This window comes from Styela clava, chromosome 4 (assembly GCF_964204865.1).
Source record: "Styela clava chromosome 4, kaStyClav1.hap1.2, whole genome shotgun sequence".
Lineage (NCBI taxonomy): Eukaryota > Metazoa > Chordata > Ascidiacea > Stolidobranchia > Styelidae > Styela > Styela clava.
In genome coordinates, this window is record NC_135253.1 from 2,316,969 (window position 1) to 2,344,436 (window position 27,468).

At 34.9% G+C, this 27,468-nt stretch overlaps 3 protein-coding genes across 10 annotated transcripts; 1 reads left to right on the forward strand and 2 right to left on the reverse strand.

Annotated features, from left to right (window-relative positions):
- Positions 1 to 13,510, forward strand: LOC144422000 (retinol dehydrogenase 13-like). 4 transcript variants are annotated; one of them, XR_013475084.1, is made up of 9 exons: positions 1,968 to 2,694; positions 3,829 to 3,947; positions 4,060 to 4,215; positions 4,537 to 4,653; positions 6,920 to 7,008; positions 7,328 to 7,547; positions 7,773 to 7,878; positions 8,256 to 8,452; positions 13,306 to 13,510. XR_013475084.1 is itself a non-coding variant. In XM_078111657.1 (8 exons), the coding sequence occupies exons 2-8, from the start codon at positions 3,869 to 3,871 to the stop codon at positions 8,389 to 8,391; spliced, it is 903 nt and encodes a 300-aa protein (XP_077967783.1). In that variant the 5' UTR covers positions 1 to 225; positions 3,829 to 3,868; the 3' UTR covers positions 8,392 to 8,880. The 4 variants fall into 4 exon arrangements, 2 of the variants coding, with proteins under 2 accessions (XP_077967783.1, XP_077967782.1); XR_013475083.1 differs by lacking the exon at positions 13,306 to 13,510 and adding an exon at positions 11,615 to 12,178; XM_078111657.1 differs by lacking the exons at positions 1,968 to 2,694; positions 13,306 to 13,510 and adding an exon at positions 1 to 225 and having other exon boundaries at positions 8,256 to 8,880.
- Positions 12,205 to 25,241, reverse strand: LOC120326013 (chitin synthase chs-2-like). Of its 5 annotated transcripts, none has more exons than XM_039392218.2 (26): positions 24,042 to 25,241; positions 23,843 to 23,906; positions 22,890 to 23,120; positions 22,577 to 22,804; positions 22,163 to 22,262; positions 21,736 to 21,882; positions 21,350 to 21,470; positions 21,004 to 21,221; positions 20,010 to 20,172; positions 19,680 to 19,754; positions 19,109 to 19,231; positions 18,522 to 18,579; positions 18,294 to 18,403; positions 17,169 to 17,309; positions 16,576 to 16,763; positions 16,225 to 16,425; positions 15,758 to 15,878; positions 15,560 to 15,665; positions 15,221 to 15,473; positions 14,875 to 15,098; positions 14,095 to 14,236; positions 13,938 to 13,972; positions 13,607 to 13,671; positions 13,276 to 13,513; positions 12,897 to 13,005; positions 12,494 to 12,664 (listed from the first exon to the last, which is right to left on the reverse strand). In XM_039392218.2, exons 1-26 carry the CDS (start codon positions 24,056 to 24,058, stop codon positions 12,636 to 12,638), a joined length of 3,507 nt encoding a protein of 1,168 aa, XP_039248152.2. In that variant the 5' UTR covers positions 24,059 to 25,241; the 3' UTR covers positions 12,494 to 12,635. The 5 variants fall into 5 exon arrangements, 4 of the variants coding, with proteins under 4 accessions (XP_039248151.2, XP_039248154.2, XP_039248152.2 ...); XM_078111654.1 differs by having other exon boundaries at positions 12,527 to 12,664; positions 12,784 to 13,005; XM_039392217.2 differs by lacking the exon at positions 12,897 to 13,005 and having other exon boundaries at positions 12,205 to 12,664.
- Positions 25,242 to 25,602: 361 nt separating this feature from the next.
- On the reverse strand, positions 25,603 to 27,263 carry LOC144422001 (uncharacterized). Its single transcript, XM_078111658.1, has 2 exons — positions 26,429 to 27,263; positions 25,603 to 26,135 (listed from the first exon to the last, which is right to left on the reverse strand). Exons 1-2 carry the CDS (start codon positions 27,021 to 27,023, stop codon positions 26,044 to 26,046), a joined length of 687 nt encoding a protein of 228 aa, XP_077967784.1. The 5' UTR covers positions 27,024 to 27,263; the 3' UTR covers positions 25,603 to 26,043.
- Between the last annotated feature and the right edge of the window lie 205 nt (positions 27,264 to 27,468).

A 27,468-nucleotide genomic window follows, 5' to 3' on the forward strand; every position in this document is an offset into this window, starting at 1 on the left:
GTCTTTTACTGGGTAATTTACAATAACAAATCAAAGTTAACGCTGGAACTGAGATATCAACAAAATCTAATTGTAAACTCATTAGATTAGCTAACAGTGCCTGTACTTCTGGGTCCCTATTTTGCTCTTGAGCGATCGAAGTAAGAGAAAGAGGAGGAGAAAGATCAGAAATTGCTGCAATTGTTGATCTGGAGAGCGCATCTGCTACGAAATTTGCCGAACCAGGTATATATCTAATATCAGTAAATTAGTAAATAAAAGTAAATTGACTGATATAATCGAGATGTCTGCTGATGAGTACGCCTATAAGTTTATCTTTACAAGTTTGCTCCAACGAAATGCCATTGAATATACGACGACTACAATTATGTCTCTTATATAAAGCTAAACTGCTAACATTTGTTGACCATCCTCGCCACGAAGTCATCGATTACTCATGGCATTGAGATATTTTCCAACTCTTCAACATTTCGTAGATTTGGTATGATTGCTAGGATTTTCGATATATATTACCAACTTGAACATTAGTATTATTGAAGCCAAAGAAATTCCTCCATGGTTTTTGAATGAAATTGATATTGACGATACATTATCGTATATACTTTTCCCTTGGTATACGCCTGACCAAACAAAAGCTATATGTTTAGATTATATAAATGAATCATATCAATCACACGTGCATATCTATACGAATGGATCAATTATTGATGACAAATGTGACGCTGCGGTTTATGTCCCATGTGATAATTTTCGTATGGGTTTAGGGCTGGACATAGACTGTTCCTCGTTTGATTGCGAAGTTTTTGGAATCTATAGTGCCCACACATGGTCAAAACATAACTATAGATGGATTATCATTTCGGATGGTATGTCTGCCATTCACGCTATATAAATAATAACTCGGATAAATTTAGTAATTTATTTTCAAATATTCAGACTTGTATTGTTGAGTTACAGGAACAAGAACGCAAAATCACATTACTATGGGCTCCTGGACATGCTGGCATTCCGGGTAACAAAATCGCCAACAAAATAGCAAAAGTATCAGCGGCGAAAGTCGATTTGGCAAATGATTATCCCAATCACACAACAATTCACAAATTCAACAATCCTGCGCTAATGAATGGGATCAACATGTTATACACAATGACCAAGCATTTCATTACAAGATAATTTTCCTTCGATTGAAGACAGATTCCACGTGGTTACCATTACCACGAATAATGGACAAAATTTAATTTTGACTTCAGACAGCACATTGCCGTTTAAACAAGCACCTTCATAAAATAGGATGCCATAATAATGGACTTTGCAATTGCAGTAATGTAATAAAAAATAGAACATTTCCTATTCAACTGCCGTGCATATAGATGGAATGCCGCGATTATGGCATTGATTTTCAAATCAGAGCTATATTAAGCAACCCTAGCATTTTCCCTTCTTTACTTGATTTTGTCAAGTCCAACAAGAGAGTGCTATAGGCATATAAATAGTTTGGTTCAAATTGTTTGGCGCAAAATACTACACTCACACATACTACACACGCACACACACGTTCTTGTCCTTCTAAAAAACAATACGCCAAAGTTAGTATCACAGATATCGGCAGTAAATGAAACACATTTCTCAAACTAATTCATTTTTATTTCTTTAATTTCCTTTGCAATTGGTAAAGATTTCTCATTCGTGGTACTTCAAAGCAACATAAACTGCAAACCACCATTTTCCAGTCATAATATTGCAGGCTACCACTATCGAAAAAAGTTTTGTAGCCTTATGGTTACTGCCGTCTGTCACTAGTCCGAGGTACAAAGTATCATGTTGTTGAATATTATTTAAGGCATTTTGAACAGTCATCAGATAGATAGATAGTTTATTTGAATACTCCGTGATATACACAAATTTAAAATGGAGAATTCTGGAGTTGACGCACAATCTATAACTCTGGTGTTGTTTTGCACAATGGTTGCAACATTTTCTTCGATTTGAGTTCCAGGCGCACAAAAGTAGTCGGTCACCTTTGCTGATGATGCTTCTCCTTCAACAGCTGTTTTATGTTTGGAACTTTAAACGTGCAACTATAAGCTGAGCTTGCCTTTATTCGCCACAGATACAAAAGTACCGTAGCCTAGGCCAAATAGTTTGAACCAATGACATTGGTTTGAACTGAAATGATGGATTTAAACATGTGGATGTGGACCAGTTTATAAACGCCAACCAGTGAAACCGCTTTTGAAACAAGCCTAAAAAAAGTTGCAATCATAAGTATAAGAAGAAAGAACATATGGTTATGTGTTACGACCAACGACATGTATACTGTATATATTATTTTTAATAGAGGGAAGATGATAAGACTAATATAAGACTTTGGGGTCACGACCCTGTGCGCCCTCAGCATTTGACTATTACGAATGAACCTCGACCCCTGGCCCCCGAAAAATTATCCCCGGGAATGCGATTCCTACGCTTTATCATTGTTTTGGTGCTTATTTTGAGAGCCATTTTAATGTATACAACCATTATGCCACTGGCACAATCAAGCTGCATGTAGCATTGTACTATTGACTTTTGACTGAATACAGATTGTGCAGTTTCAGTCTCGGAGATGTCCGCTTTCAACACTCCTTTATTCAACCGCATTATTTTTCCATTGTCGTTTGTGTCTACTCTCGCTGGAGGAGTGATATTGCTCAAGTAAGTTGAAATTAAAAATATTTGCTCTGTTGATCGGAGTAACGGTTACCGGTATATCAGCACTATTACATGCAAAACTTGTGGTTTTCAAGGGAAATACAAACAAGTGGTCAGTAAAACGAATCCCTTATGACAGTATGACTGTATGATAGTACCGCAACGTCTGCAAGGATCCTAAATCAATGAAAATTTTGATTTTTCTTTTTAATCACTTGTAATTATTGACCAACTACCTAAATGCGTTGACTTGAATGAAGCCTGGAAACTCTATTGTAGGCCTAGTTCCTTCAGCTATGTCTGTATGTGTGCCTCACTTTTCCATCATATGTAATGCCCAACGAACTTTGGGTCTTGTGTAGTTTCGTACCTAACGTACTTCTAGTGGGCGTAGCCTAGCAATTTTTGGATATGTCAATCCTATCCCCCATCTGGCTACGCCATTTAAAAATTACGTCACTACAACATCACGTCATACAGTCATAGAGCTTGCCAAATATACGTACGATCGCCCGAAATGGCATTGGCGACTTGGCGTCGACGATAAAGAACTGACTGACGTGATCGATCTCTCTCCTATTGGAACCGTTGCGACGAGAGAAATGGCTGTTCGATTTCGGGTTCTCGTCTGCGCGTCTTGGATGACAGTTCGCATAGTTTGAAGGGCTCTATTGCGTCACTGTGATGTCGTAGTGACGTAATTTTTGGATGGTGGGGTCAGGTGGGGGTTAGGATTGACATGTGAAGAAATTGTTATGCTACGCCTACTAGAAGTACGTTAGTTACGAAACTTCATGAGTCCCCAATGAAATGCATTACACATTATCAACTTCAGTCTCAATTTTTGCTCATTTTCGGGCATATCTGTTATTTGATTTGTTGTTTTCATTGAGTTTTGTGTTTTAAATTATCGAAATAAATTGTATTGTGTTAGCATTACATTATTTGTGCAGCATTATGTATCAGTGCGGTACCAGGACTAGCCAATCTGCTTATGATTTTCATACATTTGGTATGTAATCGGTATGAAAACAAACTATTCATCTGATAAGTGAAAGGCAATTGATAAAATTTAATGACCTGTATATCGCAGGCGACTCCGTAAAAAAGGTGAAATAACTATTTTTACAATTATAGAGAATACAAAGGTGGAAGAAAATGTCCTTCTAAAGAGCAAATGAAAGAAAAAGTTTGTGTTATAACTGGTGCAAATGTTGGTATTGGTAAATCAACAGCTGAGGAACTTGCAAGACGAGGTAATGACTTATTTTATATGTAATTGCTCAGTTGTGCAGTGACTAATTACAGTTATACATTATCTGTGATGAACTATATTGAATCATCATTAAATAGGGTATCCTTTTTCAGGTGCTACTGTAGTGATGGGTTGTCGTCATATAGGAAAATGTGAAAGAGCAGCAAGAGAAATAAGAATGAATACAGAAAATTCCAATGTTGTTTGCAGATTTATTGATTTGGCTGATTTACACTCAGTAGAAGAATTTGCTGGAAATGTACGGAAGGGTAAAAGCTCATAACTGATATATCAGAAAATTTGGTTCGGTCCTTTTATACTAAATGAAAAAGGTTATCTAACAAGCGTCAAAGCTTAATTTGGATGTAAGTGGATTATTTTATGATGTTTAGATTATGCTGTGCTGTTTATGCTCATTTCGTTTTTCTACTTTTCAGGTATATTTTCTGCAAAATTCATCATACCATACCCACTTGCCAATAATCGATTATATGGAGTGAAAATTTAGATTTGGAAAATTTTTGCTATTGCATTTTATATATGAATATTCTGCACATTCCTATAACTATAATCAATGTTTCTATTTACAGAGCTACCACATATAGATGTTTTGATAAATAATGCAGGTGTTATGAAACCGAGGCCTCCAAAGACAACACCTCGCACAAAAGATAATTTTGAAAGACAGTTTGGTGTCAACTATCTAGGTATATGCAAGTATTTATAATTGTTTTTCATTGTGTCAAGGTCATTTTTAATTTTTATTTGAAATTGTGAAAATTATACACAGCAATTCCATAAATGTCACGGAGTGACATTTCACACATTTAATCAATTTTACTATATCAAGGTCTTGGTAGTTTGCTATTTTTAGAATGCCAATTGGTAGCAGTAACACTGATGTATTTACCATAATTCACTTTTCACTTTCAACCAAATATTTTTCAAACGACGAGACAAATCAAGTGATGTCACGGAGTGACAAAAAGTTGAATGCATAAAATGACTGCAATATATCAACCAAATTTCGTCAAAAGCTTCATGACATATCAATAATAATAACTTGTCTCTATATTCTTAGAGATATTAATCTCTACATTTATGCAAAATTTATTGTACAACAAACATTTTTCAGGAAGCAGCCCAATTATACGGCCGAACTAGTCGCATGTCACTCCGTGACGTCACGAAGTGACAAAAAATCCTTGTCATTAAAATGTTATTAAGAATGTTGAACAATTAGTTGTATTAGGTCAAAATTGGTTGTTTGTTTTGTAATTACAAAACATTTAAACCAAAAATTGGGAAACATGATATTTTTTTGTCGTTCTGCTTGTGTGTCACTCATATTAATGTGCTGAACGAGTGCACTAACTTTATTGATACTCGATATAGTTAAGTTAAAAGCTATGTTGCACAGACAACATGAAACAGACATAACTATTTCACTCCTATATATCTGGAATCTTATTGCAGTGACTTGACAAAGAATGGGCAATTCAAAATACAGAATCTGGAGGATCCGTTAAAAGGATCCGTGCAATTCACTTTAAAAAAATTTGCACCATGCGACGATTTTTGGTATTTGGATATCTAATTTATTAAACATAGAAAAGCATTTTCTTTTGTGTTGAAGTCTTTCTTGTTAGGTAGTACTTGCATCTGCTTGCAAAGCACACATAGAATCGGTAGGCCCCAAACACAGTTTTCTTAGTCTGCATATTCAGAACAAGAAGACAGTGATAAATATGTCCCTGCGAAAATTCGTTATTGCATCATTTTTGCTATTTCCAGCTTTGTGATATAGTTGTCACTTGTCACGTAAAAATAATTATTGGTGACAATGAGTGACGCACTGGCGTTTTCTAATTGGAATTATCTTCAATTTTTGACAAACACCGCATATTTATTTTGCATTTCACAATATTTTTAGCATCCTATGAGTTACCCCGATAAATGGATATATACCAAAATCCAGATGTCGATGTGAAACTTGAGATTTAATATTGTTTGTGATGTTTACAAAAATGTCGAATTATATTGCAAAACAATGCATTTTGTCATATTTATTCTGCCATTCCAACAGATTACATATTTTTTCAATTGTAGTCTACAATAAGTTCGTTCATATTGTCAAAACCGGCATATGTTAGGTCGAATATTTTGGTCATCGATAGTTTTAAAAAAGTTGCCATTGCCATTCAATCATGTCATTCAAGTTTCATTTTGGGTAAGATCCAAAGTAAGTAGAGGGCAAAGCGGAAGAATTTGCAGTTCAAACCCAATATTATAGTACTTCGCGTACAGAAAAATAATATTTTCAAAAAATTGCATACTTATGTCACTCCGTGACGTCACGGAGTGACGAGATCTCTAGAAGGGCTACGAAAGAAAAACAAGCAACTATCAACTGCCAAATTGGTAAATTATTGGGCCCAACCCCCAAAGTGAGTAAGTGACGTCTCAGTTTTTGAGGCAAATAGTTATTGAAATATATCAGATAATTAAAATAAAGTTGAAAAATTGTCACGGAGTGACAACACAAGGCAAATTCCCATCAGCTCTGTTTAGCCCAGTGTTGCCAATAGTGCACAGTGCAATATTTATATTAAGCACAATATCAGAGGTAAAACATAACACATACTTTGGTTGAACAAATACATTTTAAGGTAACATAAATAGCATGAGAGTTTATGTTACAAAACTGAAGAAAATTAGGCAGTAAATCATCAATTATTCCGCTGAAGAAAAAACAATTATTTTGAGCCGTAAATGTACCTTCTCATGCGATTTTAAAAACTTCAAGATATGTCCTACACTTTCTGCAGTTCAATATTTCAATTAGGCAAGATAAAATTTTTACCTAATTGTCAACTAATTTATGGAATTGCTGTACAGGTATTTTGCTATATTGATTTCCACATCATTTCTGAAAATGGTGTATTTAAATAAATTATGTGTTTTATCCTCCAGGCCATTTTCTTTTAACCCATCTGTTGTCGGACAAAATGACGAATGACAGGGTCATAAATTTGTCATCAGAGGCATATTCACAAGGAGAGGTAAGAAAGATATCCAGGTATTGTATCTTAGAACCAAAATATGTTTTCATACAAATCTAGCAGACTAAATATTCTTCAAAATGAGTGATGTATGCCTGTTGTGATATAAAATCAGAAATGAGATCTTCTTCATTACATACATTTAGAATTTACTGATCGATTGGGTATTAACTGCTTTACATGCCACATGTTTCATCTCTTAAAAACTATTTGTTTGGGGAATTTAAATTTCAATGTGAGTAAATACACATGTAAAATAAAAATGTTACAGCTATCAAGATATTTTAAAACAGCTTCAAGGTAATACTGTCATTTTCAGATTGATATCAATGATATCGACAAATCTAAATTAGATGAAGACGATGAAAAACTTTCGCAACTTTATTATCAGAGCAAACTTGCAGTTATGTTGTTCACAGAAGCACTGTCACGAAAGCAATCAAATATCACTGTTAATGCTGTTAATACAGGCTTATCTAGTACACAAATTGGAAGACATTCTAAAGCACCTATCTATGCACTCGGGATGCACATCTACAGTGAGATTTCCATTATTTATATAATTTTTTTTAATGCTAGAAGAGCTTATTTTGTACGAATGAATTTGTTCAGTTAATCGTAACCAGTTGTGGAATAATATAAATAAGCTGGTCATTTTCATTTGAAGAAGATATTAAACGCATTATATGCCAAAACACTAAATCTGGGCTGGCCACTAGTTAACAGCAGAATGTTCATTTCTTTTATCAATCCCATGTTTTCAGGACCATTTCAGTGGATTGCAATGAAAACACCTGTACAAGCTGCTCAAACTAGTATATATTTGTCTGTTGCAGCAGAACTTGAAAAAACATCTGGTTCTTATTTTCAGTAAGTATATTTTTGTTTTACGAGTCTAAACAGCGCTCATGGCTTCTTGCTGGCAGTGTACTGTGTACTCTATGTCAAACATTGCTCATGAAGTTATGTTTGACAGGGTTGCCTTATTATTGCCTTTGAATGGGTTGAAGCCAACCTTGAGACAAAGTTTTACTAACAGGATGGTTGTGTATGTGCTCCGTTGCCTATTTATGAGTGTTATTTAATTTTAATTATTATTGATAAAAGGGAGACAGAAATTCTTGGATAAGTTTCTGCATATCCACATTGTTTTACATCAATTCCATTTATGTGGAACCTGAATGGCCTTCTAAATGTTCTAAAACAAGTGTATGAATGCTGACTATTAATCTGATTTTCTTCATTAGTGACTGTCAAGAAATATCAAAGGTTTGTGACTTGAAAGTTTGCAATTCAAAATTATCCGATGAACTCTGGGAAGCAAGTGAAAAATGGACTAACATGAGAGAAAGGTTAAATCGAATCAAATTAATGGGATCTTGATGATGTGCTATTCTGCGATTGTGTATGCTGTATGTAGCCCATAACATGGCGTAATCAAATGGTGAGCCAGGTCCTATTGTCTGACTTTTATAGGGCTAGTCATTGCGAACTGACTGAGCGATGGATTCCATGTTTACAGAAATTTGTGTCTGGAGGGCCCAATAAAATAAAATCCCATACAATAACTGTTCATTCAAATATCTTCGGAATATTAGAGATTGCATTCTAAAATTATTCGATTTGATTCTGAAACCATCAGGTATTCGAAAATGCCCAGCCTTGATGTCTAGTGTACCATATGTGGTGTTTGACATCAACGGTTACATATACACAGACGTTGCTACAAAACATATTCCTGTTGTTGCTATGAGCACAAAGTTGAATATCGGCATGTAATGACGGGCTGTTGGCCGTTACATACTTTATTACCATATGATTTCATTTTAAAAATGTTTGTTCCAATTATCTAACAAGTGCGGGGTTCCAAAAGTATGTGTACAATTTCAATGGATTCTAGTAAGATTTACGGTACATATTTATCCTGGGGGAGAGGAAAGTCGATAAGACGGCTTAACCGTCGAACCACGGCCAGTATGGGTTTAGTTAGTTATTTGTTTTCATAAGCATGGACTTGATTGAACGTGACGTGGACCACCCTACGGCGGCGAGCAGTCAGCAATCCTCTCGCACATAACTATCCCCGCATGGGATTCGAACCTGCGAACCCACGCAAAGTAATCAGAGGTGCGGTGGCGAGCGTATTCCTAACGCTTACCACACCGACGCACCAAGTTAATTCTGGCAGCTGTTATGGAGGTTAATAAAAGGTATTTCTGACTCGCCATGCGAAGACTGATACCTTAATATTAAAAGCAGGGATAACCATGATTCTTTGAAAATAGCGGGAATCAGAAGTTGCTAGCATATTCCGTTCAATAGGATAAACGAACCTTGCAAATCCAAGCACCTTCTTTAAACATGGGCATGTTCCGGGTACCACGTGGGATGAATACACACGGTAAAGAGCGGTTCAGGTTATGTAACGAAGCTGTGCATTAAAAACGCAACTCTTTATTCAATTGAGGACATAACTTTTTGCTGTTTCAACGAAAATTGTATTAGTGACTCAATCGCCTTCAAGCTAAAACAAGCAAGTCTGTGGTGTTTTAGCAGATCTGCTTCACATGTAGCTCGAGAGTTTTGTAATTCTGCCGCGCGTACGTCCAACCAGTTCTGTTCAATATCGCGTTGATTCCAATATACATTTAGCCGACATGGGGTGGCTGCATTTTGTTAACATCCACCTCTTCCGAACTTTCATGTCCCCTGTTTTGCCGTGCAAACTGTTTGGGGTGAATAAGCTTGTTAGTGATTCCCGTGACAGGTAATTTCGGTCAAGTAGATCTTTGCGGCATTCGTAGAGATTGGCATTTTGATCAAAAAGGGATTGGTGGGCCTACAGACTCAGCAGTGGTTTCCATGGATAGGAAACTTCTCCGTGTGTCGTATTGATATTACCGATAAGCTACCAGTGGGTTAGGTGCTACTTTGGGTGGATAAGTCCGCAATCTGGCAGGGCTGCCATCGCAGAAAAATGTCTTCAAAAAAACCTCTCTGTGGTATCGTGCCAATGTCAAAGCGTTGCTTTTCACACCTGCTAAACCCTGAGCGGTAGATAGCAATATTGTAGTCCAATGGATGTTTCCCCGACCCTATGATTCAGTCTACCTACAATTCACTGTTGCGAATTTGTAATGCTTCTTTTGAAACTATTTTCACGAGTTGGACGTGCAGAGTACTTTACATCTATCTCCAATATTTCCATTCACACAAAATACACAGCTAGTTTTAAAAAAATTCGACCATTCATCTTTTGATTACTGCGACTAAAGTAAAACGCTAAGGAAATGGCGGCTTGGTTGTTTGATTATACTAATTTTTTAAAAATGAAACTGAAAACTAGTCCACTACAAAAACTATTAAATGTTCACAATCTTACTAGAAAATTTGTCAGATTGAGAAGATGTGTGAGCGACTGCTTAACCTCACCGTTGGCACATTGCTGATCGATTGGCCATTGTTTCCGCTATAATTAAAGGATGTGTTTTGCGAGTTGCGACACATCCATGGACCAAGGTTTTCAGGGGTATGATCTTGCAGTCCGTCTGTATAGTTCGCAAATTGTCGGAAATATATCCATGTTTCCTGCTTAGTGACAGAAATTAATTGCTAGACCTACTTTTAAATGCAAGAATTCCCGCCTCTGCCGTATTGCCGAGTTCAAAACGACGAATAGAATTGTTTCGTCAAATTTCCCTTTCTTGGAGAAAGCGTAGTGCAGAGTGTAACACTGATATCCAAACTAGCGCGGGGCTCTTTCAATTTGATCAAATCGGCTTATAACAGGCCCTGCTTTCAACTAGAGAAGATGCCACTGATGTCGGAGTGTAAAAGCGTTTACTTTTTCATGATGTGCTTTCTGCTTGGGCTGCAGTTGTTAGGCACCAAATTCACGATGCATGGACTACAACAGTGGTTCCCAACCGCCGTGCCGCGGCACATTAGTGTGCCACAGAATGATTACCAGTGTGCCGCAAAAATATTTCATTTTTGAATTTATTTCAAGTGATTCCAAATTCAATAGACAGTTAAAAGTTATCATATCGACTTACAGACGCGCATTTTAATTTAAAGCTTTCTTAGATTTATAGGCCACAAATATGGAAAGATTTTCACTCACGTGAAGAGGAAGTCTTTTCAGTGATCGAGGGCTTCAAAACTAAAGTACGCACAACTGCCATCAAACGCCTTTTTTTTTATTTCTGTTATGGAAGAGTATCCGACTTTAAGCAAAAAAGCCATCAAAGTCTTCTTCTCAATTCTCAACCTCTTACCCATATATATGTGAGCTAGGATTCTCTTGCCTGAATAATATTAGGAATAAAAAATAAATACATAATAAAAAAAACTTAGAAACACGGATGAAGAGTTAAGAGAGTATGCCTCTCTCACATTCGTCTACAAATTTCAGCAGTAGTAAAGAAGCACCAGGCGCATCAGTCCTACTGACATTCACTATTATTGTTCTATATATATACCTGTTACTAAATACAGTGTATGTTCTATTTACATATATAAAATTCCCCTATCTAATCTTCTTTGTTTTTTATTACTTTATCGAAAAATAGCTTTATGAGCAGAATATATTTATAATTTTTGAAAGGTGTGCCAAGAATATTTGAAGAGCTCAATAGTGTGCCGCGATCTAAAAAGGTTGGAAACCACTAGACTACAATTATAACGGTACTCGTTCCCGCATACCTAATGAGGAATCAAAGAATACGGCGTTTCACAACGAAGAAGTTCTACAAAGCCACCACCCATGGATCTTTCGATTTGTGTCACAGTCTCTGCTTTTCGAAAAAAAAAAATATATATAATATATTTTTTGAAATTCATGCGAAGCCGCAGTTATCAACATCTACGGTGGTCTGCCATCTAAATTATCTAAACCAATTCTGCTTCCATTGAGGTAAAGAAACAATTTTTTAGTAGTTTTATGTCAACCGCTATCTTCTTTCATTTTTGTCACAATGATAAACATTCAGCTCATAGCACGCGAGCGGTACCGACAACTTTTCCACTCACCAAAATTCTTTTCGCAGCTGGGAGCGAGAGATCACGTTTTGAACAAGTTCAAGCAGAATAAAAATAAAATTTCGTTTCTGATTGCCATCAAGTTACATAAAATGTGCAAACTTATCCAAATATATTTATTATCCGATAATAAGATATTCAAGTGTCATTTCTTGCTGAAATATATCGGACGTTTTTGTAAAAGCATCACGAGTCACGACTTACATCGCGTAATTTTCTTATGCTAAAAATATTTATATATAGGCTATATATTATATGCGTTTCCACAAAATAAATCATTAATCTGAGGAAACAGATTCACGGGTAGATGTTTTAGTTACCACAGATAGTATATTCAAGTAGTCAACAACAAATGCAATTGAATTGAAAAAGGCAGTTGAACACATGTGAAAGCAATTGATGATATTCGCGTTGGTACAGTTTTGGGACATGTGATCAAATCATTTTTTGTTGAAGCTAACAAACACCTTTTGGTACATTGTGATATGATTGGCCGTATCATTTGATATAGATGGTTCATGATGCCATGTATGATTCTGAAATGACACTGTAGGCGGAGAATCGTGTGTTTCTTTGAGTACCACCTGTTAGTTGAAGTCGTGCTGTTCAAATGTTTCTTAAAAAAAAAAAATTTGAAAAATATAAGATGATATCTTAGATAGACAATCATTTAATCAAAACCTTTCTGGGTGAAATTTACCAAACACCTAAATAGTACTGTTGTTACATACGCACCGTTTTCAATCCATCAGCATCTTACGTTTGGAGTTTGTTGTATAGAGTTCAGAAGTCCCAATATATATATATATATATATACCCTACCCACTCGGAAAGAAATAGGCCCGTACCTTTCATTAGGTATAGGAAAGTGTGCCATCGATGAAAAAGCATCGCGACGAATTGAACGACGAGAATGATGTCAAAAAATATCAGAACACATAATGCCATCGGATCAAACTAAATATTTCAAAGACATAATTTTAATTTCTTCAGTATTAAGCTGCACGTTTAGGCTATGCTAATAGGGATACACTAAACAAATCAACATCATTTGCCTGTTTGCCAAACTCATCTGAACGTACAGGTTATCGAATATAAAAGAAATCTGAACGCATGCTAAAAGGACTGGATTAAACTGGTGTGGTTGCAAATAGAATTATTCTCGTGACATTTCTCGTGAATACTTGAATACCACTTAGTACACCAAATAATATGTTGAGAGCTCACCATGAAAGGATTTCCGTATTTGTCATACAGAGTTATATCGACATCATCCAGGACAAACGTTAAAGAAAATGACAGAAGAATACATATTATGTTGATGATGAAAAATCCAGCGCATATTCGATTTCGTAACTTTTTTAAACCAATTTTGAGCTTCCGTTTTTCTTCTTCGTCATTGTCAACGGGGGTAAAGTTTTTAACTTGATCTTCTAATAGTTTAAGCTCATTATCTTCAAGATAACTGCAAGATATTTATATAAATTTAAAATATTATGATTTTCCATTTTCGGAATGATAGTTTTTCTACCTATTTTATATAGTATGTGAGCATTACCTTGATTTTCTTCCACTAAAGAATTTGTCTCCTGTCCAGGAATGACTTGTAGAATCAGAAACATTCTAAAAATGTCCGTTAGTTTTTTTTCAAAATGGTATTGTTGAGACCAAATAGCTTAATGATGTTGATTTTAAAAAATGGCAAAAAAACATACTAGCTTGATTTTTTTATTTAAAAGTATGAAATTCCACTACTCAAAAAGATTTTTTTTATAAATTGGGACCATTAATATATATATTGTATACGGAATTGCAATTATATATAATTTATTATATATATATATATGTATTGTTGAATGATAATACTGATTCATTTACACAAACTATACCGTTGTCGTTTCTCTCTGCATTCCATTTGTATCTCCTGGTGAAATAAAACATTTAAAATAATAGGTCTGATATGTGCAATATTCTATTACGTATATTTAGTTGGCACCAATTCAATTTTATCTCAAACGTTTAATACACAAAAGTTATAATTTTTACCCGATGTATCTGCTAATCTTGGTTTTCCGACTTCTGTATCAGTAGCTGGAACTTCACTATATTCGATGTCCGTAGTGATACAGAATAAACGTTTGATTCCATTACCTACACTTGATAGGAGGTAGCTTTGGTAATTCGATTTCTGGAATACAATGGAAATATACTTTCCTGGTATTGGAATCATATTTAAAAAAACAGTTCATAACTTTATTGTTCATACTTTATTTGTATGAATTAAAATATAGATTGTAACTATTCAATTGCAATGGCATATGATCGTCATACCAAAGCCATCCTTGAACGACTTGGTAATACTTATAAGTAATAGAATCAACTTTAGAACACGCGATTCTCTTGAAGCCACATTATGTAACAAAAACATCGTGTCTATAAATTATGAGTTCATCTTAGAACATATATATCGTTTGAAATATTAGATCCTTTAGTCCCAATTGGAATTGATTGGTTGGTAACTTGCATATATCACCAGAATTAGCCAATTGCTAGAGATGCATGCAACCCAATATGCATTAACTGTCGATTCAATAAACAGCCATTCAAGTGATGCAAATAAACAGCCAATCGATTTTTGTTCATACCACACATACGGGGTGTTTGATATCAGAGCGCTGCGAACTATCGCGAGAGTGTTGATGTGTTTATGAGATGTTTCACTGGTAGCCTCCATATGTTATTTGACGCGCACTTAACATGCCAGAGGGGAATGCTGATTGGAGCATATCAATTTATTTCATCTTCACACTTGTTATACAAACTTACCGGATTTTGTTTTTTAGTGATTATTTGCTTCTCTCTCGTTCCCCAGGATTCATTATGAATGTTGCATTTGCTATAAGCCACAATGAATATGGCGGCACACGGCACACAAATGTAGTAAAGTATGCCGAACACTAGACACGAAATTTCTGATGGGTGTAATATACCGGCCACTAGATATATTGCGAGCATAAGAATTAAAAAGAAGAATGCCGGGTTCCAAATATCTGAAGTATAAATAACAAGAATCTGTTAACAAGTAGTGTCTGTTCACTATGAATAAAATTTAATAATGTTGAAAATTTCACCACATATATATATATATATATATGTTTCTTTCCTAACCTACCGTCTGCAACTTGTCCAATTACTCCAACTAGAACAGTTATCATCACCATAGCGTAGAAGACAGTCAAGATCTGTGCCGCCGAAATTTGAAAATCACATTTTGTTGAGTAACAAATTATGACAAACCCCACGACTGGTATCGATGAAGCCAGTAAACTTGTTATTGAGTTGAATCCAAATACATATTGTAAAGTCACATTTACGTAAAGAAGAAGTGTTGATGGCCCCAATAACGAAGCAGCTATTTGTCCAATCTGTTTGTAAGATACGCATAACGTGTTTTAATCAACTAGAAGTTTAATCCTAATCAATAATATTTGAGTATTGACGAGTTTCTCACCTGAAACAAAATGTATAAATATGTAATGGTTTCATTTCTTCTTACAATCAGTTTTGCGTTGTATAGGATATCATACAAGTTCGCTATTGTTGACGGTCCCCAGCGTCTGAAAGATAAGTTTTATCAAATTAAAAATTGCTGTTTTTAAAAATGCTGCGACCGCCTCGAGCGGTTGATTTTATATAATACTGTATTCACCTTCTTTGCTTAAATAGTTCTTTGAAGTTGTCTGGAACAAACGTTTTGACTTCTGCCGCGGCGCAGTACTCGATCCTATACCCGTCTTTTATCAACAAAGTACATAGATATCTGTCTTCACCTGGAACGAATGAGCTAAGTTGCCTTTGTTTTTAGGAAGAAAAGTGTTAGTATTAAAATTAATAACGTTATGTCGTACCAATCAAATCGGTACTGCTGTGTAAGAAATCACAAATGCAATTAATCAAGGGACCATTAAAATTCGTAGTTCCGCTGTTTATATCAGAGTGATTGATGGCTGTTAGGTATGTATATTTATTTTAACAGTCTGTTTTTTAAAGTACTTTGATGAAAAAGTCCAACACAAATGGTTTTAAAAATAAATTCTTAAGGTGATATTTAGTGTGATGAAATCTTGTACCCATTAGTCTTGGAACTAGTTATATTGTGCTAATGCCAGTCATTACCTTGATCCCATTGCATTCTTTGCAGGGGAGTCTTTGCAATTTTACTATAATCTTTCAACACGTTTAGGAGAGCTGTTGCTCGAAATAGGCTGAAGCAACCCGGACTGCATAAAACGCATCCAAGAACGTCTTCTGCTGCTTTGTGTAACCAGTGTCCAGTTGCATATTCGAATTTCTGGAACCAAACGACGGGACCTTTACCTGCGTAAAATCAACTACAAACATTTGTTTGTGTTAATAGGAACATTGTAGTGCAAGAATGGCGACTTTTCAATTTCCATTCAAATAATTGAATGCAAAGTATGAAGTCATCACGGATTTCTCTAATAAAACAGTAAATACAATTTTTACCAATCGGATGAACTCGTCCACATGTCGCCCCAACTTTGTTTTCGCTTTTAATTCTTTCAAGAAGATAAATTACAGACTTCGGCTCGAAATCAACATCACCATCCAGTGCCAGAACAAATGTGTTTTCAATGTTGCTTTGTTGCTTTAAAGCGTGTATATACATGCATTGAGACCATCGTTTACCTTGTCTGAAATATTAAAAACCAAAGATCTAGGAGCAATAAATGACTGCTATTGACATATTGACAGTGAAAACTGGAAAAATATCGTAAATTGAATTTACCCCATTTTAATCTAAAGGAGGTATTGTATTGCAACGTTAGAGAGGACAATTTGTAGGCAAGAACAAATCTTTTAGCTTAGAAAAAATCAAAAGTACTTTTGAAAACACGTGGCGGATATGCATGCACCAATTGATTTTCTTCTGACACGAATATGGCGTAAAAGTTTACTTCAAGAATTTGTAATGTGCGATATGACTGTATACAATACACTTCAGTGCTGTATACACAATACGTGGGGATCAAAGACCACATGACTCAACCTTATTTCAAAGTAATTGGAGAAACAATAAATATTTCAATTTATTTCACCTTATTTTCCTTTTGTCCTTCAGGTGTACAGTGATAAACGGCAATCCCTTTGCTGTGTTCATTTTTATCTTTCCCCCGTAAGGTGTTTCCATCACACTTAAACTATTTTGTAACATATGACCCCACCCTTCATCAAATTCACTGAATGAAATATACAATTTACATAACGTTAGAAATATGTTTATGAACGAAAATTTATTAAAGTGTGAGATACATAATATGACAAGCAGGGCCGGTTTTAGACGATTTTCATTTGTGAATCCCCTCTCCAACAGTCACGCCATAAACCTCCAGGAATCAATTAAAACGACATAATATGATTTTAGTTAGTATGTTAAATATATTATGTCATCATTAATGAAATTTGTAATTGTGTAAAATTCCAAATTTCAGTTACGAACAATATGCGTACGCTAATACCCCAAATAGATTGAATAATAAGTTAAGTTTCAAAACACTACAAGAAGCCGAAGCTGTACTAAAACGTCATGTCACAGGGTAACCGACTGCATAACAACAATTTCTAGTCGCGAGAGGTGATAAATAAAACATCACTAGTAATAAAACACTATAATTAGATTTTATTGTAATATACGGATTATTCTTAGATTCGTTCCTGCCTAGTTTATTCAGTATAGAAATAGTCTATATCGATATTTAATTACCTTTTTCGAAAAATAAAGGGATTATTAGGTTTAAAAACTGGTCAATTCTTATAAATTGGTATATTTGGTTAAATTGAAGTGGTAGAGTTTTGCAAATTTAAAAAAAAAGCATTAATTTGACTTATTATTAAATTTTTAACCTTGTAAACAGAATATATTTATTTTCGAAAAGAATCAATAACCTTGTTGCAAAAAATAAGAATATGTCAGTTTTAAATATGATTGAACCGGTAAAATTCCAGAACAAGCCTTCACAATTTAAAAACGAGCTATAAATGAATAGCAGTTCGAAATTGAATGTCAAGGCTTCAGCCTATCTTATCTAATGCAAATCCGGCACTGATAAGTCTGTCATAAGAATTTTATGTGAATCTTAGACTGACAAGTTATAGTTGAGCGTCACAAGAACATTGGCATTTTTAACAAATTCATATTGAAACATTCGTATACAATTTCTTACTTTGCTAGTTTTGGTATCAAAGTTATAATATTTTTTGCAAAATCATTTATTTTCTTTTTTTCAGTGTTTAGGTTCTGTGCTTCCATGGCGTCGTCAAGAAAAATCTGAACCTGTACATAAATGCTTCTATTAATCTTCTACTCGCACCATGATTTCAAAAGATAAGTGCACAATGAAAAGCAATAAAACAATTTTTTTTCCGTTAATTACATATCAAGAACGACATACCTCAAAATTAAAGTAGTTCTTGTCTGCCTTTTCCAATTCAATCACATGCTGATAAAGCCTGTACATATTACATAACTTGTATTCGATTTTATGAAATTCATGCGCCGAACCGCGGATTTCGCACGATTATTTATTACCTCAAAACGATTATGAAGATTCTATTTTTGAAGTCACTATCATCCATTGTTATCAAATAGATCAATTCTATTGTCATATGTCATGAATCTTTCAATAGAACTGTTACCTGTAGCCACATATACCGGTATACTATATAATACAATAGTTCGCTTATTGTTAGATTCAATTAAAGGCGGTTTAATAATCAATTTTTATCGCCGAAATCTTGGTATGTTTTTTTTTGCATTTTCTCCAAAAAACATGGCGGTTCATGTCTGGCCCCTGCGCGGGCCAGTGTCTTGCCATACTCAGAATAGATGTGCTTGGCGTAAGTAACTACCATTAGGCTATTATTTGTATGAATGTTGACACTTTTTTAAACCTGTTTGTGCAAAAAAAATTGTGCCGAACAAAATACAAACTATAACGGTAAGCTAAGTAAAAATGCTTGAAAATATTCTTAGCGTTACCTCATGACACTTTTGAGTAACTGGGTCATTTCCTGTTCTGTCTCATGCCACATGGTGACACATACATTTACGAATGGGACATATTCCAGAGAAAGTTCTTTTGCTGTACCTATTCGACCGTACCTGTATTAAACATTATATATCCAGCTTTAAATCAAACGAAGATATCTGGAAACTCCACAATCAAAATTGACAATTTTGCACAAATTACAAAATATAATTATTATAATAGTAACAGATTGATTGTCAGTTCTAGCAACAAGATAAATACATATATCTATTTAATGAGATGTTTTGGGTGAAATTAGTCTGAGAAAATCCCAGTGGTAACATTTAAAATCAGTAAAATTTGGGGTAAAACTACGAGCCTGACAAGTTCAGAGAATTATGAAAAATTTCTAAATAATAGATTACTGCGATTGTTTATCATCAACTACTGAGAATTTGGCAACGATTGCTTTGGTACTTACAAAAATAAATTTTTCCCTAATTACAACAATGATTTACAAGTCAATTGACTGTTCAATCGTAAATTCCAGAAGCTAAATATTCTCCGTTTGTACAGTCATACCTGCAACGTATTCCGTTCAAGATTAATTCCTCACTTATGAACATTCCTCCGTATCCCGGTTTTGCATAATAATCGCTAAAACGAAACATTGAGACACTGGTGACCAATGGAACCGACTTGGTTCATCTGTATTTATGCTGCCATATTGAAAACAAAGGTCGAAGTTGACACCGAAAAAATTTCATAAACAGGTGGTTTGTTATATTGCCTTCAGTGCTATTCGTCAAACAGTTGATTACAGTAGCAGAAAGGTAAAGCATAGCTGCCTTGCAATGTCCTTGCATGCAACATTTTATGCAATAAATGAAAGAATAAATGTAAGTGATCAACCTTTTAAAATGAACTTTGTTCGACAGGTGAGCGATTATGCAGAAAATCCCAATGCACCCTGATATAACTCCGAAGGTAGTAATTCCCAGCATTTCGTATGAGCTATTGAATTCGTACGCAGTTTTCCAGTTGAGGAAATAATTTACATCAGTGTAGTTTTCATCTGTTTATTATAAAGATTTCAAGATTTTACTGTGATCAAAGATATTTGTCCCGTGAGTGCGTGCTATTACTGCTATGATATATATATTGAAAAGTATAAATAAGTATTGTATTGCTGTCATATTGATGCTGGCGATCTTGTCTGTAATAAACCTGCTGGAGAGATTTAAAAAAAATGTTTGTTCTTAATAATTGGTTGAGAGTAACTTGTTATCTGTTTACTGTTAGTGCACCCAAATAACAAAATAATTATCCCATTTTTTACTATAATAACTTCAGTTATGTGGTTTTCATTATCGCATGGTTGTTTCCTAAGCATATTGAACTAAGCTAGTCAAATCTCGGGTTAATCGATGTGTGCCACCGCATAATTTATCGCTCTTTATAGTGTCAGTATGTCATGTCACCGTAAAACCACCTCCTTTGCTTCTGAGTGTTTGCGGGTGACCTTACTCTGAGAAAATTTTCACTTAAAAATAGTAATAATATTAAGAAATAACATTGCTATTGTATAATACGTTTTCAAATATTCAATATTTTTCTTAATATATATTTTATGTAACTTGGTACTGGAATGTTTATGTGTAATAATCCGACTTCATTCTAACAATCATCGTGTCTCGTATTTTTACTTAAGATTGCGATCGACAACCAACAGGCCCAATCAGCCGCAGTTAATTAATCTGACCACATGACTAGTTGTCGCGTCAAATTTAAACTGGCTTCGGGGTTACGCTTTGAAATGCCTATTACTTTTTAATAGTGAAATTGCAAAAAAAAATAAAAATAATTCAGTTGTACAAATAAAAATCACACAATTAAACTTTCTTACGTAGGTCGAAGAATTCCATTAGATCCGATTCATCACTGGAAAAGTGCTGAAAATTGAATGCTGCAGCCAGGACGCACATAGCAGGTATCGCCAAGATTGAAGGCAACCAACAATAAACAAAGGGAGCTGATATTTGACAGATCATACTGCTGAGATAAAATGTTATAAATGAACCGAGGCAATGCGTCGCAGCTGCCAGCCAGAGTGATGTGATGATCCTGGTGTATATAAAACGAAAAAAGGATAATCCCATGAACAAGTGGTGGGAAATAATGATCTTAGCCTCAGTTAAATCGTCCTTATGATGTACGTTTTATCCAGATCTAGTCAAAGGAATAATATTTACCTTGAGCATCTTTCGTCAACTTTTATTTCATCATAAATGTAAATCGACAGTTTCTGTGGTGTTTGAGAAATTATAGCACTATTTCCATCAATTACAAAATGGATTAAGAAGGAAAATGAAACTGTGAAAAACAACGAAATCACAATATTATAAGTTTGTTAAACTGCACTTCTAAAATAATTTAAATTTTAAATGTGATTAATTTGATAGCAATTATTTTGGGTATCTATTACGTTATCAATGTTCCTATTGTGGACAAAATAATAGCATGGCCATACGTAGGAGATTACATGAGAGTGATAGTGGCGAATCTCTAATCTCATTGAGTGTTGATATTTTAATCTAAAAATTCATTCAATAAACGACAGTTGAGGACAATATCCTACCTAAGACACAAATTCTTACGAACGAGATTGCTAGAGTGATTACCAACGTTTCTTCATTCAGTTTCCGTTCACATTCATTTATCTTCGAATATTGCTTATCATGATTAGCGAAGTTTTGCCAATAACGACAAGACATTAGAAGCAATGCTAAAACAGTGGTGTAACATAATTAGTAAGTTTCTGACTCGGTCCTGTATAATTTCTCAATTTGTACTCTTGCTATCTCGGTGGAGACAGAATTGTGGAGACGTTTTTAAAATAACTGTTAAATTAAAACCTAAAAGTGCAGTGGCTATTTTAGTGAGAGGCTTCGGCGGAATAAAAACTTATATTTGAGCCCAGTTTCACAACATCGAAAAATCATGTTTGTATCTCGAAATTACGTTGATTTCTTTACATCAAGGAAAAAAGAGGGTTAGTAACTCACAAATTGCGGTATATAAAGTTGTATATGGAAAATCCTCATCGATATTTTCTTGTTTATACACCAGACAACATACCATAATATAGGAGATAGGCAGCAACATCTTGAAAAAACAGTTTTAATTTTATAGCAAACACTAATTTAAATGGTTAGTATTATCCGTTGACAACAAAAAAGTGCTCGAGAATTTGATTTAAATAGAAAAACTTCGAAAAAACTGGTGTGATAACGATTATAAATTATTCGCTTCTACGTCTCTGCCAATTCCTTTAATTATTTTTGAAAATTTTAAAAATGCAAGTGTTATATTTAATGTTATTCTACTTCATTTGAGGTGATGCAAGATAACTTTCTTAAAATCGGTGAAATTTGAAGCCCGATACGCGGAGTCCCTTGTATTAGAATATATCAACTTACCACTGCAATTGCGCCAAAAATCAATTCTTGTTTTTGTGGCTTTTGTCCGACGTCGAATTCTGCATGCATGCAAAATCGGTCGTAATATTTTGTTTTCAAATTAATAAAAGCTGGCACAAGTGCTACAATGGGGAACATCAAACATATGAGAAGCACGTCAACGTTAGGAATCACTTTAAGAACAAAGAAAGACAGTCCAATTGCGTGCAGAATTTCCGATACTAGTCCCTAGTATTAAAAAAAATTGTGATACGTTTTCGGATAGTTTATTTCAATATTTTACTGCACAGATTAATATGATGAATTGATTTACCAAAATACAAACTTTCCACGAAATGTCGAACTTTGTTTTTGTTGTTCCAACTATTTTCCATAAACTATAAACGAGCGTCACGACGTCAGGAAAACATAAACAGACCGTTAATATAAGCATAACCATAAATCTTGGATAATAATATTTTTTACTTCCCCCATCTATCACGTACGGACATCTGCTGCCATTGTAATTTTGTGTGTATGCGTTGCCAATTACAAATAATGTGGACTGAAAAACAAGTGAGATATATAGTAATGTATGAGTACATTATGATTGATTTATTTTATGATACATATACAATAATTGTTAATCTAAAGTATTTTTGTATATTTGGCTAGAACAGCGGTTCCCAAACTTTTTGATCGTGCGGCGCCAAATTATTAGGGAAAAAAACTCAGGACGCACATACACGAAAACAAATGCTGCCCTCAATAAAACTCAATTTTGTGATTGTCAATGTGTACTTTGTTCCTTTTAAAGTTTGTGAACATGTAGGCCTAAGGAATAAAGGCAAAATGCCAACTCTTCTTCCTCATATCTGCCCAATTGTCCTTTGAAATATTAAAAAATCACTTATGTTCGCTAAACTCGGCTCAGCAGATAAATAAACTGCAGATTGCAGCAATTGGTATAACAGGAACGTAACAATAGAGGCGGACCTACGTAACAGAAAGTAAGAGACATACGAAGGTAAAATGAATTTAATGATTTATATACAGCATTTAAAATAAGAAGCATCAAAACATTTTCGTGTCAGTTGTATACTTTCCATCTAACCGTCAATGGATCAACGCAGAAGCTGCAACTTAGTTTTTTACACAAGTGACACAAATTGTCAATAAACTATAATTCCTATTTACTATAATAAAATTGAATGATTTCAAAATAGACCAGAAATATCTTCCAATCCTTATGATGCAATCTTATTGAAGCAATGATTGCTAACATACCTTTGTTACGATCGATGATAGAAACATAACTAAAGAAGTTATAAGGAGGAAAATGTGAAGAAATCTGTTAGAAGTAAAAATAATGGAGTAAAGTAATAATGCAAAAGGCAATAGTAGTATTGTATTACGAAAAGCATGTGTATAGTGATTGCCAGTGTTAAATTGTAATTTGTTGTATAAAGAACTCACTTGTACTCACTTGTTTAATTGAACCATCTTCTTAATTTTGCTCGTCTCAGATGAGTCTTGGAGGCATCGTATGATAATATTATATCTAAGTGAACGGATAAATTACATCTTTGATTAGAAAGACCTTACATAAGCTAATGCAAAGGGTTGTTCTGATGAAACTAATACAACATTTACTGAATTTCGCAATTTTACTCAGAAATTCCACTAAAGTGTCGTGGAGGATGGTGAGGCTCTTAAATATTTGAATTATAGCAATATCCGCAATTCGTTGCTTTTTTTTCTGTGGCACCGTCGTAATACTATTCCGTAAAAGCAATGGCGCTGTTTAAATAAGTTACAAACGGATTTCAATATTTACGACACCTCTGAAAGAGATATGTTACATTTTTTATGGTGACATCTTTTGCAAGGAAATTAACCGATAACAATCCTTACGGTCAATGTGTTTGTCTTTCACATAAGAATTTTTTCCAACACTGCATATTACAGCATTGACTGTGCACGAAAACGTACACACGTATTCCGGATATGGAATGCATAGAAAACCACGTGAACGGAAGCATCAAATTCAAACATAATACACATGGTCGTATTACAAGCACACATGTTTCTTCCTAGTATTCCTATTTTGAGTCTAACTTTTCAAAATTATTCATAACTATGTTTCCTATTTCTTGTAACCCATAGCATATAGAATTGGGTCTTGGATTGCACAACGTTTGTATTGAAACTGTATATTAGCACGGTATAATCAAACCGCCAAAAAGTTAAGTACTAACATGATAACCAGGGACTGGTCCATTCTGATTTTGGATTTACACTAAAGTTCGCCGCTTAGAGAAATTGCGGCGATCCAGAAGTATGTGCACCAAAATGGCGGACACCGGAACATCGTGTGTGTGCCATGTTAGGGTTAAGCCATAATTTTATTTTTATTTTACCTTTTTTAGTTATATTACAAGTTCGGGGACTAGCCGAGTGACTCCCGTAGTATTTGTGCCTAAAATTATGGCCTAACCTGGTACACATACTACGTTCCGGTGTCCGCCATCTTGGTGCACATACTTCTAGAGTACCGAAAGTGCGTTGTCTTTTCAATAGAACAGTTGTTTTACTCTACTCTCCTACATTCTATAGTATCCACCTACCTTCCCTATTTCATGCATTTCTCGGTAGCTTGCCTGGTATTATAGCGGTAAATAAGCGATTTGCGTTATATATTCATTTATGCCATAATGACTGGATGATGTAATTCATCTCAATCATGATACATGAACAAATATCTCATAAAATTGTAACCTCATGACATTCACTAATGCATTCACTTCTTATTTATATAATTCAAATAATTGATTTTAAAAACGTGGACGCAATCAAGAAACTGATTGTTTGTGTTTCGTCTCATTTAGCCACGTTTCCCCGCCATTGTTTCCTTTCTTCATTTAATCGAACAAATGAAATAATGTATCATTGAAAATTTTGGGTTCGTTCGTTTCAATTGTGTCAAAATTGAAATTCATACTAGTTTATAAATATATACATTTTCATTGACCGGAAAACAAGCGGTGTCCGGTAGTTCAGATTTTTTTCAAAATCTATATATTTTTCGTAACTTTCCAGTCAACACTTTATGATATATATTTGTCATGTCGCATATAGACATATGCTCCAAAATAAAAGATAGATATTGTAATATCATTTTCAAGCATTTTAAACATTTAGTATTCAACATTTCAAACGTTCTGTCTTTTTAAACATTTGTCTCAGTCACCCAGACATAGAGATACCATGGTTGCCATTGGCTAACGTATTAACTTGCTTTTCCCTGAAAATATTTTCAGACATCAATCACTTATATCAGCCTAAGGTAAAGGCAAAATGTTCGAGATAATCTTCTGATAAGATAGAAAACATCGTGTGATAGTTTTATCAATGAAATGAGTTGCTTGGCCTGAGTAATGGAATCGTGACCGGTTGATACTGCAGAATATTGAAAACGACTTCACAATCTATATCGGAGGAGTTGGAAGTCGCCTGCTTTGGATTGAAGCAACGGACCTCATACTTAAACGAGATTGAGAAGCTCTCGCAAAGTTCCGTTCTAAACAAAAAATATATGATAAATTAAAATCTTCGTAAGTGGAATACCACATTCAGAAAAATTTAGTTCATGGGCTGAAATACCATATTATTCAAATGCTGACAATTGACCTGTCGGAAAAAATCTGTATATATGTATGGTATAATATCATGAACCACTTTATGCATATATCCATAGTATATATGTCTGTCTGAATGTCAAAAATAAGTCGGAAACTAGAAAAAGAAATTGCGTTTTCGACGCTTTGCTGGGCATGTCGTGTTTTAAATGTTCAATTGTTTCAAAACACCTACCTTCAGATTTCTTCCGATTTTTGTTTCGATGTGATGACTTTTTTGCTTGTTTATTTCGTTTCTTTTCATCCAAGATTTCATAAAAGTGATCGTCATCATCGTGCTTAGACTTCGATTTCCTTGGTTTCTTTGATTTGCTTCCAGTTTTTGTATTTTTCTGATTCTGATGGATTTGCCTGCTTACGCGAATAGGCTCTTTTGGAAAACTCCTCAAAGTATCTTGTACTAAGGCTTCGTCCGACTGATTGTTAAGCTCTTTAAGTTCAGCTGGCGAAGTCCATGACATTAGCCTGTGCGGCTGTGGGAAATACTGCCTCTCAGGTTGTTGTTTGTCATAAACGTTTGCGCTCACACCGGGTATTTGAGATCGCCCCTTGTCATTGTAAATGTGATGGCCTTTTCCATAGTTACCGTAACGACTTTCTTTATGAGAAATATGGCGACTATGGCTTCTATGACCATCAAAATGATTTAAATTTCCGTGATTCGAGTGTCCATAGCTTTTATGTCTGCTACGATGTCGCCGTTGGTGGTAGTCGTGGCTATGTCTCTTTGAGAAGCCACGGTAGTAAGCAGGGTCAATGTGATAATGCATAGGTTCCCTTGCTCCCTGATTCCGGGACGGATGTCTTTGATACACTTTCGTGGGTCCATAGATCGGACCAGAGTAGGTTGAATCATCGGAATAGCTGTCTGAGGTAGATTGAGAATATTCTGAATAATGAGAATAACGTCGCTTTGAATGACGCCTTCCATATTGCGAAGCACCATAATCCGATCTTGGATCAGAATGTGTACGACGATGCTTTTTATGACGACGATCTAGAACAAGGCGCGGCTCAAAAAGTTTAAGAACCACTGCCCTATACGAAAGATGTTTAACTGTTCATGGCAATACAAAATCGGTACATTTGGAACGAGAAGAAAATTTCGAAAGCAGAATCTCTGTCGATTTAGGTCGAAAAAGGGGATTCAATAAGACTGGCACTGCCCCATATCTTCCGGCCGGAATTGTCGCGTTAAAAAATCGATCAAGGCTG